Here is a 17,341-nt window from a genome sequence, read left to right as displayed (position 1 = left end):
GATTAGATGCTCAATGCGCTTCAGAGCAGAACAACAAAAACTATTTGCATATATGTAACCATTAAAAACTTTCCTAACGCATTTAGCTTAAATGCTTAAACCCAAGCAAAAGTATGTTTTCAAAAGCTACTATGACGTATGGAATGGGTACTTAACGAGTTAATTATCACTTGCCGACAAAGCAAGAATGGAGCTATACAAACCATTCTTTTCTTTTATTAAGAATTTTAGCGGGTGCTCATGCAAACGCTAACTATCAAACCTAACTATTCTTTTCGGGGAACAAAGGAGTTAGTCGAGCCAAGTTGAAGAATAAAAGCCTGTCCCGGTTCACCTCTATATAATATAGTCGAAAATCCCTTTGATCATCACGCTCGATATCCCCCGCTTTATTTTCTCTTTCTCTCCCTTTCCCCTCCTTTTTATCCCCCCATTTATTCACTCTTTTCCTTCTATCTCCCCTTCACCTTTTCTCTCTTTTCCTACTTCTGCTGTCCCTCTATATATTTTTTTCCCTTTTCTTCTTTTTTTCCCTTTCCTTTATCCCTTCTCTTCCCTTTTCCCCTCTTCCTTTTCTGTGCCCCCTTTCACTCCTTGATTTGTTTCTCCCCTTTATTTTCTCTTGCTTTCCCTTCCCCTTCTTTTGTAATACCCTCTCCGTTATATTGTGAAACAACAGTTTCTTGTTTTCTATAGAAATGTACAAGTAGCTTAATTTAACATAGCATTATATGTTGGGAAGAGAGAAAGAATAGTTTGAGAGAGGGATTGAGAAAGAACTAAACGATAAATGAAAATAAATTTGATGATGAGAGGTGCATATGAAAATTATGTCCACAGATAAACATCGGGAAAAGATGAGAGCTAGTGGTTGAGATAGATAAAGGTAAATCAGGAAGGGGATAAAAAATGATGAAAATTAGAGAGGGGTTCCAGTATTTTGATAATAGTCGTATCCTTTTCTTTCCTTTTCCTTGTTTATTTTCTTAGTCCCTTTCCCTCTCTCTTTCTCCCCTTCAGTAACTTTTATCCCCGCTATTTCATCTTTCTCAATTTTCCCTTTTTAATTTCTCACCCCTTATTCCTTCTCTTTATCCTTCTTTCTTTTATTTGCCTTCCACCTTCCCTCTTTTCTTCTATCTCACCTTCGCTTTTTTTCATCACCTCTGTTTTCTCTCTCTCTAGCTTCTTGTTTTAATTTCCCCCTTCCTTATCCCTTTTCCATTTTACCTTTTCCTTATTTCTTTTCTTTGCCCCCCTTCCTTATCCCTTCTCCATTTTACCTTTTCCTTATTTCTTATCTTTGCCCCCCATTCCCTCTTCTCTTCGCCCCCCTATTCTCTTTCTCCCCTTCTCTCAGTCCGGGCTCTCAGTTTTCTATTTCTCATCTCTTTCCTTCTCATCTTGAATCCATCCCTTCCTTTTCGCCTTTTTCTTTCATTTTTGCTTTCTTCTCCCTTTTATCTGCATCTCGTAGATCCGCGCCTGAAAGGCATATCAGGGTATATAAAAAAGGATGGCCATGCAGGGAAAGAATAGAGTAAATAGTTCTAGGACGACCTCCGGAATGTAGGGTCAACATCGACAAATACCTGCTCCTTTGTCAGAAACTCATATTAGTGAATGAAATAACGGACACCATGGGGAGAATATTCATAGGAAATGACCATTTACGCTGGTGCCAATGTGTAATCCAACACAATAAGTCATTCGGTGAAAAGCCTAAAATCCAAGTTATCAGCCCAAAACTTTGTAATGTAATTTTCATAACAGATTTTATCCACGATAAATGGTCGAAAACTTATGCTTGGTATGAGAAAAAGATCACATGCAGTCTTGAACGAATGTGTCAAATCAGACTTCTTCTTTCGACCAAGAATGCACTGCTGAACATCCTAGAGAAAACACCCTACGATAGACGCGGGCGCTAACTACGGGCACTCATGTCCCAGGGGAGCGGACGCGGGGGTCTTCCGGCGTCCGCTCCCCTCAAATGCCCGCTACGGGCTACGCGTTTGCCCTAGGGGGCATTGTGACGTTTCCCGCGGCCGGCACTGTACATGTACTTAGGCGACCTGCATGATATGCTGCAGTCGGATGTCACATGGAAGGTCAAAGGTCATCTTCAGGTCAACATTAAAGTTTACTTGCAAGGCTTTTATGACAAGTGTTATTCCATCCAACTCATTTCACAATGAAGTTTCGATACAATTCTGCTGTGTGCCCTCGCAAATCATGATATTTCTGGTTATTTTCATAAGTGGGCAAGACACTAAATCACTTTTTCCTTGTTTTGTAAGGTGGCAGGCTTTACAGTATTTCTTATGGAAGTAACCTGCCACCTTTCAAAAAGTTGGGGGAGTAGATGCACTAATGGGACCTGAATTTTATACTGTCATTGAAGGTTGCATGATAAGCAAATTTTGTATGAAGTTATGTAGATTCTATAGGAGATATATCACAATGATTTTTGGATACAATTCTGAAGGTTTGGCGTTGGAGATGGCAATAATTTTAGCTATATCATATATGTTTTTGGCACATAAGGGCTTAACTTAACATTTTTTTTCTATTTAGGCATTCTTCATGGTTTCAGCAAGGCCTAGGTAAAGGAAAAAAAATGGAGAATGCACAATTAGAAGATTGAGAGTGATATTCAGGAAAATATATTTCAGTTGATGTGCAGCAATATAATTGTTTTTTGTCAATTGATAATATGCACAGTTCATTCTGGATTGAAGGATTTTTTTTTTCTGAATGTTTTAATTACAGTGACCACAACAACTACCACTACAATAGTGACAACAACACCAGGTATAGATAATAATGAAATGGAGTGTTCTCTTCATTAGAAGTACTTACTATTTGAACTGAATCGTTAGTGACATTTGTTTTTAACTCTGAGATATAGGAGCAAATTCAATTTTGTACTAAGTCTAGGTGTCCTTACTTTTGATCTTATTTCTTTTTAATGCCAGTTTGTATGTGTACACTTACAATATTAAGCCTGGTAAACAGATTTGGAACATGGAAATAGGTGCAGTGAGATCAGATTCTGTTAAAGTTTTCCTATTTAGTTGTACTGAATAAAGAAAAGAAATGTCTTGCATATTCTTGTAACTGGTATATCTATAACCTTTTTGAAAGATGACTTTTCTTGTTTTTCTTACCTCCTGTTATTCTAGGTGTTTGTGAGGAGGACTTGGATATGTTGAATGTTACCATCACCCTTACTGCTGAGGGGAGTGATCAAAGTACCGATGAAACAATCACACTGGTGTCTGGAGTCAATAAATTCAATATTGAGCTCTCTATCCCAGGGTACATGACGATAGTGAATGCGCTGAGTCTATTTGAGGTTGGAGGACAGAACACCCCTCTAGAGAGGGTTCGCATCTCAAATATTAGGCCTAGTCCAAGCGGCGGTGATACTATTGAATATAATGTTAGCTCCACTCCTCCTGGCATGTTTAGAGTTCTTGATACATTTGAAAATGCACCTGTTGAATCTTTTGACATTGAAGTACTGGATGAGACTAGCAGGCCCTTAACTATTGAAGTCCAAGTCAGAGGATGTATTGAACAAGGTAAATAGTTTGCCCTCAGCATGATAATATATCTTATATTTCAAAATCAAAATAGGTAGTTATTGCTTATCCTGTCCAAGATTAATTGGTGACATAGGTTTTGATTCTGCAGTTACTATGATTTATGTGTATGTTTTAAATCATGATTCTGGCTTTTATTGCATAACCATAGCCTATAGATTGTTTCTTTTATATGTATGTAGTCTATGCCATTTATTGTGTGCACTAACGATATTAGGCCTTGTTAACATATTTTGACCAACTAATTTTGAGAACATTAAAAGCATTTAAAAATCATTATAACTCAACCAGAATACTTAGGTAATAGAGGTTAGTTTTTTCCATGTCACCCTTATTTTGGAAATGTGGAAACTGACAGAACAAGTGAAAGGGATAAAAAGTTGAGAATGAGGCTGTAATGTCATTGGCATGAACAGATCGCGGATGACACTAAACTATCAGAACCAACTTTTCAAAGGGTTTAGCAAATGGAAGAACTGAAGTATAATTGAAGGAGCATTTTGTAATTTGCAGAAAATTAATGAAATGGTTATCTTCTAAATTGGTTCGAGTAATTTTAGATACTTTTTATAGGTTTTGTGGCTCAGTGTATAACTCTCGTGACATATTGTGCTGCACTCAACCCAGGTGAGGTGAGTGGGTACCTGGTAGGTAGAAGTTCTTCAAATGCTTGAGTGCCAAGGTAGCTTAGTTAAAGCCAGGGTATTTGTACTAGCAGGGCCTGCTGGGAGAACATTTTTCATAATGAAGTGGCTACCCTGAGTATATTTGCTGTTATTACTCTTATCATTACCAACACTTATTCCTTCGAGTTACTAATTTGTTTTCTCTACAAATAAACTTGTTTACTTGAGAAAACGTTCTTTTCTTCACAATCACAAAACGAAAAGAAGTCACTTTGAAATGTGTATAAATTTGCACTGAAGTTTATTTTGATAACTCGTATGATTATGTTGATGTTATCATTACTACTCTATCCAGTTCCAACAACTACAACGGTAGCTCCAGAAACAACCACCCAATCGACAACACCTGGTAAGTTGTCTCAATTACACTTTCATTCATTTTGATATCTGATATTGTGATGCTGCATAATGGGTATGCAATTCAGCAATCATTACCTTAACTTTACTTTGGTTAGATCCTTGCCACCTCTTATGTGGGGGTGTTTTGGTCTAATGGTCATGACGCTATGGGACATGGGTCCAATTCTAAGCCATCTTGTGTTTTGTTTTACCAAGAACTTTACACATATTGTGCTGCACTCAACCCAGGTGAGGTGAGTGGGTACCTGGTTGGTAGAAGCTCCTGAAATGCTTGAGTGCTTAGGTAGCTTAGTTAAAGCCAGGGTAATAGTAATAGCATGGCCCACTGCCTTGAGTAAATATGTTGTTAATACTATTATTATCAACATTCATTCTTTCGATTTAATAATTTGTTTTCTATACAAATAAACTTGTGTCCTTGCGAAAACGCTCTTTTTTTCACAATCACAAAAAAGCAACTGTGAAATGCGTATAAAAATGCACCGAAATTTATTTTGATAACTCATATAATTATATTGATGTTATCATTACTACTCTGTCCAGTTCCACCAACAACAACGGCATCTCCAGAAACAACCACACCATCAACAACAACTGGTAAGTTGAATCAATCAGGTACCTTTTCAACAGTCTAAGCTGTATTGTTTTAATGCGAATCATAGACAGAACAATGGAAGATGCAGGAAAGCAACAGTGAAAATGGCTTTATTCTGTAAACGCTGTCATGTATGCGGGATTCAGTTTCCGCACTGGGTGGCATCGAAAAATATTTGCGGGTTCTATAACAACCACAATCTTCTGAGTGAAGTCTGATGTGTTCTTCTTCCTGTGCAAGGTCACAATCCTTAGTGGTGATTGATCTAGCTCTATCCATAAGAGTGGGGATAACACACAACTTTTGGTAGAGAGGGTGGTGAGACTTGAAATTGAGGTACTGGCCAGTGTGGGTAGCTTTCCTATAGACGAAGAGTTTGGTAATACCATCCGGTACTGGAGTTTTCCTATTCGACTTCATGAGTGAATTTGATACTGCCAGTGTTGTGTACTTGGTTGAGGTGAGAAGATAGTCTGTCAATACTGTTCTTGTCCACAATGACAAGAGCATCATCTGTATACTGCTTCCAGAGTGATGTTTGATGTCATCTGGAGCAGTGGTGATTGCTTCCTATTCTAGATGTAAGCCACAATGGGTGACACAGTACTCCTCTTTGTGGCTCCAAACGTTTGGCGGTATAAAACACCATCAAACTGGAAATAATATGTTGTCAGGATGAAATGCAGGAGCGTTAAAATGTCAGTGACAGAAAGGTAAGGTCTCTTCTTTAAGTCTGCGTCCTGATTAGGTCTATTTTTGTCTCACCTGCATAGCAGAGTGAGACTATAGGCGCCGCTTTTCCTGCGGCGGCGGCGTCAACATCAAATCTTAACCTGAGGTTAAAGATAAATTCCAGTTTTGGTAAAGATCTCAAAATGACTTTTTACAGAATCTAATATAATGACCACCCAAGTGTCTGTTTGTATGAATAAAAAATATGTGCCAAAGGATTCTTGATGAAATTGTGTAATTGCTGAGAAATCAGCAAAATAAGCGCAGATTCGGTCACTTCCGTCGGGTCTTTATTCCATCAATTATAATACACTGTCCCATGTGTGCCTATCTGTGTTGGTTATCTTCAGTGTCAACATTTTTCAGCGTAGATTTCAAGATTTCACAAAGTTCATTTTATGTAACTGTACCAGATCTAGATCCTCGATGATATGCTGACAATTAAGCCTGGTTTTACAGACTTTCTCATTAAATCAGTGTTTACTGCAACTATTGGCATTTCTATTTAAGTTTTGAAATGACATCATAACTTAGAAAATATTTGGACCTAGTTCATGCAACTTGGACATAAGGTTAATGAATTATCACTAAACATCCTGCGTGAGTTTTATGTCACATGACCAAGGTCAAAGGTCATTTAGGGTCAATGAACTTTGGCCGAATTGGGGGTATCTGTTGAATTCCCATCATAACTTTAAAAGTTTATGGATCTGATTCATGAAACATGGACACAATAGTAATCAAGCATCACTGAACATTTTGTGCAAGTTTCAGGTCTCATTAAGGTCAAAGGTCATTTAGGGTCAATGAACTTTGGCCGATTTGGGGTATCCGTTGAATTACCATCATAACTTTGAAAGTTTATTGGTCTAGTTTGTTAAACTTGGACATTAGAGTAATCAAGTATCACTGAACATCCTGTGCGCGTTTCAGGTCACATGACCAAGGTCAAATGTCAATGAACTTTGGCCGAATTGGGTGTATCTGTTGAATTACTATCATAACTTTGACAGTTTATGGATCTGATTCATAAATCTTCGACATAAGAGTAATCAAGTATCACTGAACATCCTGTGCGAGTTTCAAGTCACATGATCAAGGTCAAAGGTCATGTAAGGCCAATGAACTTTGGCCATGTTGGGTTTTTTTGTTGAATAACCATATCTCTGTAAGTTTATTGGTCTAGTTCATAAAAAGTGGACATAAGAGTAACCATGTATCACTGAACATCTTGTGCGAGTTAGAGTAGTTTTCAAAGTCAGCACTGCTGCTATATTGAACCACGTGATGCAGGTGAGACGGCCAGAGGCATTCCACTTGTTAACATTGGCGATAGATTGCTTTATGGGGTGATGGTGAATAGACTTGCAACATCAAAGGGCACCATTATCTCTCCCCTGTCCAATGTTATGTTTTTGAGATCCTCCGTCTTTGCAACAGGAGACAAAATGTTGGCCAGAGATTTGGAGGTTTTATATCCTACAGATCTAGTATAATCGACAAAAGGATGGAGAGGAAATGCTTCTTTGTGGATTTTCGGCATCCAGTAGAGACGAGGAATATTTTCCTCCGTGGGATAGAAATATTCTTAATGCTTAGCTGATATTTTCTGTTCATCATAATGGTTTCAGTAATGCTAGTAACTTCATTTTATAAGGGGTAGGATCAGGAGGAAAAAAAATCTCAGAAGTGCTTTTATCACTAATCATGTTACTAACCTTGCTCCTGTAATCTTGGGTGTTCGACACTACAGTGGCTTTACTTCTGTCATCAGGCAGATTGTAATGTCCTCGTTCTTGGACAGATTGTTGATGGCTTCTCTTTCTTCACTGGTGATGTTTGGTCAAGGAAGTTTTGCATTTTTGAGAATGCCAACTATACCATTCCTAAGAGCCTTGCTACTGATGAGATTGCAAGTGACTTGTTCTAACGCTACTATGAAGTCTTGAACGTGTAGTTCCTTAGGTGAGGCAATGAAACCAAGGTCCTTCTTTAAGTAGACATGAGATTGAGAAATCACAGAAATATACCTGTTTTTCATGAGCTTTCACTTGCTTGGCTACAAGCTTCATCAGACTGTATAATACGCTTTTACTTGACGTACGATTCCGTACTTCATCGATGTGCATCAGCGATAGCACCAGCTGCATGTACAACAATGGTCTGACGAAGCTTGCAGCCTAGCAAGCGAAAGCTTACCACAAAACAGATAAATTTTGTGTTTGTGGAAAAAAATGCTTTCTCATGTCTTCACATCAATCAGAAGAGCCACTTCAGTTAACTTGTTTACTCAACTTAATGAAATTTTTTCTTGAATTTGATATAGTTATTAGTAATGTAAAGGATTTTAACTTTGAGGCAATGAGTGATATTTGTTGAGGAACGAGCTGTTAGTCAAGGCAAGGTATAAATAAGTCCGGGAGCGCAGTTAAAATCAAGGGTTTGGGGGAAAATAATTTTATTGTACCATAGGGGCTCCATTATTTTGTCTTAAGGAAGGTGAATCTACATTTGATATCAAGGTCAAGGTCATAGTTTATTAGCATATTCAGTTAGCTTAATATTATTTGAGACAATTTTTTTAAGTGCTGCTTGAGAAGATTATTTATAAAATATATTGGTGTATTGTCTTGTGGCAGATGTGCAGCATGTAGGTCTCCACACCTGTCTAGGCCTCAGTGAAACTTGATTTTTTGACTTGTTTGAACAAGGCTTTAGAGTTTTTCTATGTGCTGTATTGCATTGATCAAGATTTGCAGTGCCAACCAACCTTGGTTTATGGATACCGTAGGTAAACTTTCCTGCAATTGTGATGTTTTAGGTTATATGAGGTTGACACAGATCATGTTAGGTCTTACAGTATTTCTTGTGGAAGTAAACTGCCACCTTTCAAAAAGTTATGGATGTAAATGCACTAATGGGACCTTAATTTTATAGTGTCATTGAAGGTCACATTACAAGCAAATTTTGTAGGAAGTTAATTAGATTCTGTAGGAGATATATCACAATGATTGTGGATAAACTTCTGAGGGTTGGCGTTGGAGATGGCAATAGTTTTAGCTATATCACATATGTTTTGGCACATTAGTGCTTAACTTAACATTGTTTTCTATTTAGACATTCTTCATGGTTTCAGCAAGGCCTAGGTAAAGGAAAAAAAATGGAGAATGCCAAATTAGAAGATTGAGAGTGATATCCAGGAATTTATATTTCAGTTGATGTGCAGCAATATAATTGTTTAATGTCAATTGATAATATGCACCCTTCATTCTAGATTGAAGGATTTTTTTTTTTGTTTTAATCGCAGTGACCACAACAACTTCCACTACAACAGTGACAACAACACCAGGTATACATAATAATGAATTTGAGTGTTCTTTTCCTTAGGCAGCTTGTCAAAAGTCCATGCACCGTTCTTCATCGTTCTTCCCGCATCCGGGTTTTCGCTTCGGCTTTCCCGCCCAACGTTCCCTTCTCTTCAAAGGAACGGCCGCCATCAAAGGCCCTTTGATGCCACCGTTCTTTTGTTCGTCTTTCCTGCAAGTCTTAATTTCTATCGAAAGGCCGAAGAATCTATTCTAAATAGCTCCCTCTACGACCAAAACAAATGTGTGCCTTCATCATGTTCATATTGACTGTCGGATCGAGAGTTCGCATCACTGTTCTGAACTGTGGTTCGCATCTATAATGGAAGTTCGGGTGCATTCAAAAGCCACGGTAGCTTGATAAAAAATCACGCACATGTCATAAATCGTTACTGATCTTACGAATTTGCTGCAATAACCATGAAAACCTCTTTTTTGCAATTGGAAGAGCGTCAATTCATGATGTTTAAGGTGGGAAAATAAGATTCCACATATTTTCGTTTCTTAGGCCCAAGCCATTCGTAGAATTCACGTCGACTTAGAATATTAATTATTACTCGCATCTCAAACAAGTGTGGAGAGCCCCCCCCCCCTCCAAAAAAAACAGAAGGAAATAAATGATAAAATAAATATGACCGGAACAGCTTGACACTATTAGGCATAGATAGATCAAAGATTTACAAAGATTTATTAGAAACTGCTTTAAATAGTTTCTTAAAATATTTGACGGGCAACAATTTCCCCAGGATAACATATTGTCTCTTAATTTTCTTTATCCTCATGTTGTAAAGAAGCGGGACCAAAAGAGATTGTGAAAAGAGGAAAAAGAAAACTAAGAAGTCAAAGGGAGAGAAAAGGAAGGGGAAATAGAGAGAAATAAGAAAATAATATTGGGATGGAAAAAGAGGAATGGTGAAAAAAAATGGAGGAAATACAGTTGAAAGAGTGGGAAAAACTCGGAAATTTGAGAGGGGTTCTCCAGATAAGCGATTCCATGTCCCTCGACATCAATGTCCGATTGTGTTAAAAAAAACGACTGTCATCGATTAATATTAATCTTTTTTTTTGTTGTTGTTTGACCAAATGCGTGCGCATCCCGATTTCTGCCTCTGCATCGAAATCAATATTCATGAGAAAGCAGAGTTGTGTTCTCGCAGAATTCGTGATCAGGTGGGGCGGGGGGTTAAAAACATTTTTCCCTAAATTCATGAATTGCGTCTTCGGAATGAGAGTACGCATGCGCGTGGACTGGATATTTACGAAATTGTGGTCGTCTATTTGAATATTGTATGCCATGAATGAATCAGCATCCTCAAATTTCCGGTACCTTTCTACCCCCCCCCCCATTATGAGAGGCACAATTCAAATTTGTAATGCAAAATGCAGCCAAAACAGAAGAGTGCCCCCCCCCCTTGAAAGCGAACCTATTTTTTCCCCCTGTCATGGATCCGCCCCCGACCTTTAGACATTATGTTGTATAGACCCAATTCTTGGTTGGATTTACATTTACATAGGGCCCGCCCCCCCCCCCCCATTGGCGGAGTAAAAAAAAAGGAAAAAAAGAAAAAGAGAGGAGAAAAAGAAGGGGGAAACATAAGAGGAAGGCGAGTGAATAAGATGAGGCGAAGAATAACTTTAATAATCATTACGCTACTGGGACAACCAATTCAAAGAAATAAACAAATATCAACCTTGGGCGGCCGATCGGGGAAAATATGGGTGAAAAAACAAATTACCCTCCCCCTATTGGCGGAGGCTGGATCCACCCCTGATTTAGATTTACATTTTATTCACACTATCGATCCCTTTCGGGGCATGAGTGTACAACATAAAAACATATAACAGACTAAAGTATAACTTCATTTACTTGGTTTAACGCATTAAACGTAATGTTCGGAATTAAAGATAAATACCAATTGTGGTAACGATCAGAAAATTAGTTCGATCAGAATCCAATGAATTTTACCAACGAAGTGTTTTTTTGTATAAATTAAAAATATTTGCCTAATAGCCATGTGAAAGAAAATCGTAAAAGTGCTAAGAAATGAGCGATATAAGCACAGAATTCCATCAAATGTCAGGTATTTTTGAGGCATTATTATATCACACTGTACCACGTATGTTTTTATGTTTTAGCGATCATCAGAATTGTCGATATTGAGCGGCGATTTCATTATTCTACAAAGATAAGTGCAGGCGCGGATCCAGGAGGGGGCCGAGCCGGCCCCGGCCCCCTATTTTTTGACAACCTGCAGAAAAAAAGTGTTTCTTGATAGAAACTACGAAAAGCAGGAAGAAAAGTAAGAAAGAGCTATTATACCCATAATTTACAGCCTCGTAACGGCCGGCCCGACCCCGAAAGGAAACAAGAAAAAGATGAGGGGAAGAATTGGAAAACAGACTTTATATAAAAAAATTTCGCTCGCGCATCGCGCTCGCATTGCCTGTGTAATGAATCCCATTCAAGAGGATTAAATGGGACTTAATATATCCAGTTCTGAAATCAATTTGCACACAATATTTCAGCTCACGCATCAAACTTTCTTTTTTGTTTGATTTACACAAATTGTTATATCAAAATTTTCAGCTCGCGCTGTGCGCTCGCATTATTTTATTTGTGAGATACCTATCCTCTTTGGAAATTCTTTCCAAAATTTGTCAAAATGCTCCTGTATCATGTCAGTATATTAAAAAATTAAACTCGTGCTTCGTGCTTGCATTTAATTGTTTGAGACATGCAAACAAGCTTGTTCTTTAATTTTGAATAAAAACGCGCTTAGACCGTCCAGTTTTCAGGTCGGAATATCACTCTCATTATTTAATTGGTGATACTTGTATCCTCTTCACTAATCAGTAAAAACAGTTCTAATTGAGTCCCTTAATTTTCACGTTTCGGCTCGCGCTTCGCGCTCGCATTGTTTAGTGGATACTTATCTTTGTTCATGATTATAAAAACTTCTCAGAATCTTCAGTTCTAAGGACATAAAATATCAAAGAATTTTTTGCACGCGCTTCGCGCTCGCATTATATATTATGACCACATGAGATACCTTATCTTGTTTATAACAATAAAAACTAACATTTACTTAAAACATCAGTCTTCAGTTTGGACTACCTCCTGAAAAACATACAAAAAATAGAATTATGGCGGCCAATCGAGAAAAATGTTGCTGAAAATATTTTTCGGCCCCCATATTGGCGAAAGCTGGATCCGCCCCTGAAGTGTACATTAATGTACTAGATCTAGATTTATAATAAATATTTCGTATCGAAATCGTCATGTAATCATATTTAAAATTGCTCCTGATATCTTGTGCTGTACATGGTCTATAACCTCCCATAGTTATCGATATCGTCATCACCGCTGTTACTATCGCAATCATCTCATTTCTCTATTATAAGTATTATCTTCGTTAACATTTCTATTATTTAATTATAATTTTATCTTCATGAATCGATGGGGTGGGAGAAGGAGGGAAAGACTGAGAATTACCAAGGAGAAGCAGACGTACATGTAGAATGGGGAGCAGTAAAAAGGGATGAGAATAGTAATGAGTGGTGAGGAAGGATACGGAGAGGAAAAACTAAGATAGAGAAAAAAAAGGAGATGCAAGAAGAAAAAGAAGAACGAAGGAAAAGCAGTAGCAGACGTATAAGAAGGGCAGGTGGGCAGAAGAACAAGAAGAGAGGAGACGTAGAAAAAGGGGAGGAGGGAAAAGAAAGAAGCAGCAGAAAAGAATAAGGTGGAGAAAAAAGAATAATGAAAGACGACTAAGGATATGAAGAAGAAAAAAAGATAAAGAAAAGGAGGAGTAAGAAGAGTAGATGAAGAAGGGGACGAAGGATGAGAACAAGAAGAATAATAAGGTGGAAAAGAAGAATAACGACGGAGAAACAGAAGAAATAGAAGAGGGGGGGGGGGTGAGTTTGTTCTAAAGTAAAATCAATGTGAGCAGAATTAAATTAATGTTTTTATCTATATTGCAGTGAATACATCATTACAATACTAGGATGCCATTATGTTCAATAATTTAAGCTTCAAAATTCTGTACTTCACGGTTGAAGATATGGGGCCGTAAGCTGCAGGGAGATATGTAGAGTGATATATTAGCATTAGATCATTACTCTAAAATAGATGGAATGTGATTATTTATTTATAACTAATATTAGTTAGTACACTTACTGGCCTAAAAGCAAAAGCAAATAGGGCCATGATATAAGCCTCTCCATCAAGAGAATTGAACATTATTGACCTTTCAGGATTGCTTGGCATTGATACTCATCGAACAGTTATTAGTCATTGCCCAGGCCTATGATCATGAAAGAGCAAGATCACTCACCCGTATAGTAGAGAATCATTGACAATAGCATACTCAGCTGGTTCGCCAAAGAAAACAATGGGAGAGCTAGACGCTCACAGTCTTTAATTCCCCATATCCGCTGTCGTGATTATTGTCGTAATTTCAATAGATAAACCTACTTCAAAAGACTGTTGGCCCGCCCGATGGGGAATCTTTTGTAATAATGTAGTGTACGTATTAAAGTACGTGTATGCAGTAACTACCATCCCGACTTCTGTTGTGCTATTTAAAAGATTCCTTTCACCATCATCGAGGAGCGATTAGCATGTAAAATCGCATAAATTATCTCACATAACGGATCTAATGTTCATGATTACCAACATCACCATAATCACTACCATTATCTTTCATATTTTTTAATGATATAAACTATAAAATTGATACTGGAGAACGATTGGAAATAGATAATGAATGAATGATGATGATAACAGTGATGATGATAGTGATAATTAGAACTTTGAAGTGATATTAATGGACATGATAATACAAATAATAATATCAGTGATAATGTTGATGATTAAACATTAACAAGCGAAGATGATTGGTATATTTGCGGCAATGAACCATGTATAACTTGAGACGCGTTTTTCCTTTATGTTTGTTATGAAAGGGTTTTCATATCATGATCCTGAAAGACATAGATTATATTTAGATTAAAAAGAAAGAGAATGGATAGCAATCTAATTATGGAAAAGATTTAGCGGGATGTCAAGTCCGATGCAGTATAAAACATGATTGCATATCAAGGTCGATGCGATATTTATATCAACGATATCATCCCCCAGAGTCTATCAAGTTATGAGTTTATGTGCATTTTTAGCAAATTTGACATTTGTAATACGAGATTATTCTAATTTTAGAGTGCTGTAACATCCGAACTGTGTGGCATTCCTGCTGCGTACGTTTTGAATTCATCGGATATTTCGATTTCTGGATGCATGTTATATCAGTTAAAGCGGTGTACGCCTGAATCATATTGATTGTCATTTGTATTAACTTTATGATAACGTTGATATAAAAAAACAGAATTCATCAGGTTCTTTATCATTACACCAATGATATGAACTTATGCACATATAGGCCGACGTCTTTTGCTTGATAGAACACTTACACCCCCCCTCCATTAGAGCGAGAACAATATTGTTCTCTTTCATTAATATTGATTTCGATAAGGAGATCGGGAAACGCACGCCATTAATAGGAATTTACATTATTTGTATACCACTTACAAGTGAAGCACAATATATGTATCTAAACGCTATGGAACAAATAGAAAGAGAGAATGAATTTCACCAAAAATTAAAGTAGTTGCACAGTTCACAGTAGGCTGTAAATGGGGCTTCACATGTGGCGGGAAAGGCTATTTACCCCCCCCCCAAAAAAAAAAAAAAAAAAAAAAAACATGGATTTGAATTTCTCTCTTGAATCTGCTTGTTTAATACTTTCTGTTAGATTGTTCCTGAGTTGGATCTAGGGGGGGGGGGGCATGGGGCCCGCCCCTCCCTCCTCCCTCTATTGGCGGATCAAAAAAAAACGGGGAAAGAAAGAAAAGGAAAAGAGAGGAGAAAAAACATAGGAAGAGGAAAACGATTGAATAAATGAGATGAGGGAAAAACAATTAAAAAAAAAAAATCTTTCATGTCATTTTCGCTCATACTTCGCGCTGGCATTGCCTTTTATGTGATTTACACATATGGAACTTAAAATATCAAATTTTTAAGTCAACATACATAACGTATTTCAACTCGGAAATCGAACTTTCATTTTTAAAAAGTGTTCTGAAAAAAAAAAATTATTGTCTGAATATTAACATTTTCTGCTCCCGCTGCGCGCTCACAAAATTTGATTTGTCAGGTACCTATTATTTTCCTCTATTCCATTTTAGTTATCAAAATATCCCTATTCATGTCAGATTGTGAAAACATATTAGCTAGCACTGCACGCTCGCATTTTGATTGATGAGTTAGGAAAATTTCAATATTAATTATATTACAAACTAAAATCTCAATTTTATGACAGTTTATCAACAATTTTCGGCAGGCGATTTGCGCGCACATTGATTTTTGAAAATATATCAACTCATGCATCTTATTAATAAATATAGAAGTGCTTTAAATATATAATATTGACAGATTTCGCGCTCTGATTAGGCTTATTAGATTAATAAAGAAATTTAATGATAAATTGTCCCTTTTTCAAAATTGAATATCGAAAAGTTTCATCTCGCGATTTGATGAGAAGAGAAATAGAAAGACAGTCATAATTTTCATATGATGGAATTTTGTTCTTAGAATTTCCCGGCCCTATGTCAAAACTCAAAGTAATGATAATGAATCATATATGTTCCTTTTTAAAATGTGATCCATATCCACTCACAATTCTCCTACAAATCTCAAATTTTCCGCTTGCGCTTCGCGCTCGCATCGATTACTTATTTATGTATTTACCTTTTTTATGATTACACAAATTGCTTAGAATTTCCATTCTTCAGGTAGAAATATAAATATTTTCAGCTCACGCTTTGCGCTCGCATTATCTAATTGTTGAAATATGTAACGTTTTGATTTACGGATAATTACAAGCAGCCGTTAACAGATTCCTTTTTATCAGAACGATCAACGCGTACTAAATTCATTCATCTCGTTTAGGATCAGAAGCATTGCCAGAATGCTATTTTAGGACAAAATACATGAAATAAAAATTTAAAAAATAGCGCACGCTTCGCGCTCGCACTATTTAGATTAGGCTTGTGAGACTATTTTACATTTATTTTTACATTTGATTTAAAGGAATAAAGCTTAAAAGTGACAGTATTTGGTTTACATATTATAAAGCACCTTCATATATTCCAATTTTACCTTAAACGTAAGTATTTTATTTAAAAACGAAATCTATGAAAAAGGTGCAGTGAGGCTTTCATTTTGATGCCAAATAGTCTCATAATAGGGATTAGTTGCAAACATGGTTTTCGAATAGAAGGCACTTCGGGGAACATCAAAGTAAAAAGACAGTCACCAGCGCTGACAAAGTGATAATCTCCCCTTGACATACCCCTACCAATCAAGAGGTCATCTTTCTGTTGAAATCCGCCACCAGTCAGACCACCTCTCTGTTCAAGAATATAGGGTAATCTCCGCAATCAAGAATGGGGTAATTTAAATCTACCTTGACAATGGGGTAAGCCGTTATATACAGCTTGCATTGCGCTGGCCCATGTCATTTTCAACGTCCGGCTTTCGGGGAATTAAAATGAGCATCAAATGGGTAGTTTTCTTGTTCTCGTTTTGTCCCCATACTAGAACCTTGATTTTGTTTCTGTTCGTAACGTGCATTTTGATATGGTTTCCATTATATTTCTCAACATTTCGATATTCAATGTAGTTTAATGCTTGCCTTTATAAAGAGCAATATTACATAAAACCTGCTTGGCGAAACAGATTATAACATAACGTTCCAATTATATTTTATCAACACATTTTTAATTAAGCATGTAACTTCCCTCTTTATAGGTCTACTCTTAATGTAAACATTCGAGTTATATTTATTGCCTACCATCTCTCTGTGCATATTAATACCAAATATATTTTGAAAAGGGGTGTTTACCAGGCTACAGTGAAGGTCCTCATTTGGGTAT

General features: G+C 37.0%; 1 protein-coding gene across 1 annotated transcript in view; it reads left to right on the top strand.

The window, feature by feature from the left end:
* Nucleotides 1–8,360, top strand: part of LOC121426611 (mucin-2-like) — a 56,190-nt gene extending 47,830 nt beyond the window's left edge. The window contains exons 38-41 of the mRNA XM_041622969.1: nucleotides 3,186–3,587; nucleotides 4,590–4,643; nucleotides 5,198–5,251; nucleotides 8,308–8,360. Of these exons, the coding sequence (XP_041478903.1) occupies nucleotides 3,186–3,587; nucleotides 4,590–4,643; nucleotides 5,198–5,251; nucleotides 8,308–8,360 (563 nt within the window). The remainder of the gene's footprint in view (nucleotides 1–3,185; nucleotides 3,588–4,589; nucleotides 4,644–5,197; nucleotides 5,252–8,307) is intronic.
* Nucleotides 8,361–17,341: the final 8,981 nt, after the last annotated feature.

Source organism: Lytechinus variegatus, chromosome 13 (assembly GCF_018143015.1).
Source record: "Lytechinus variegatus isolate NC3 chromosome 13, Lvar_3.0, whole genome shotgun sequence".
Taxonomy (NCBI): Eukaryota; Metazoa; Echinodermata; class Echinoidea; order Temnopleuroida; family Toxopneustidae; genus Lytechinus; species Lytechinus variegatus.
The sequence above is the reverse complement of the archived record's forward strand: the minus strand, read 5'-3'. Positions and strand labels throughout refer to the sequence as shown.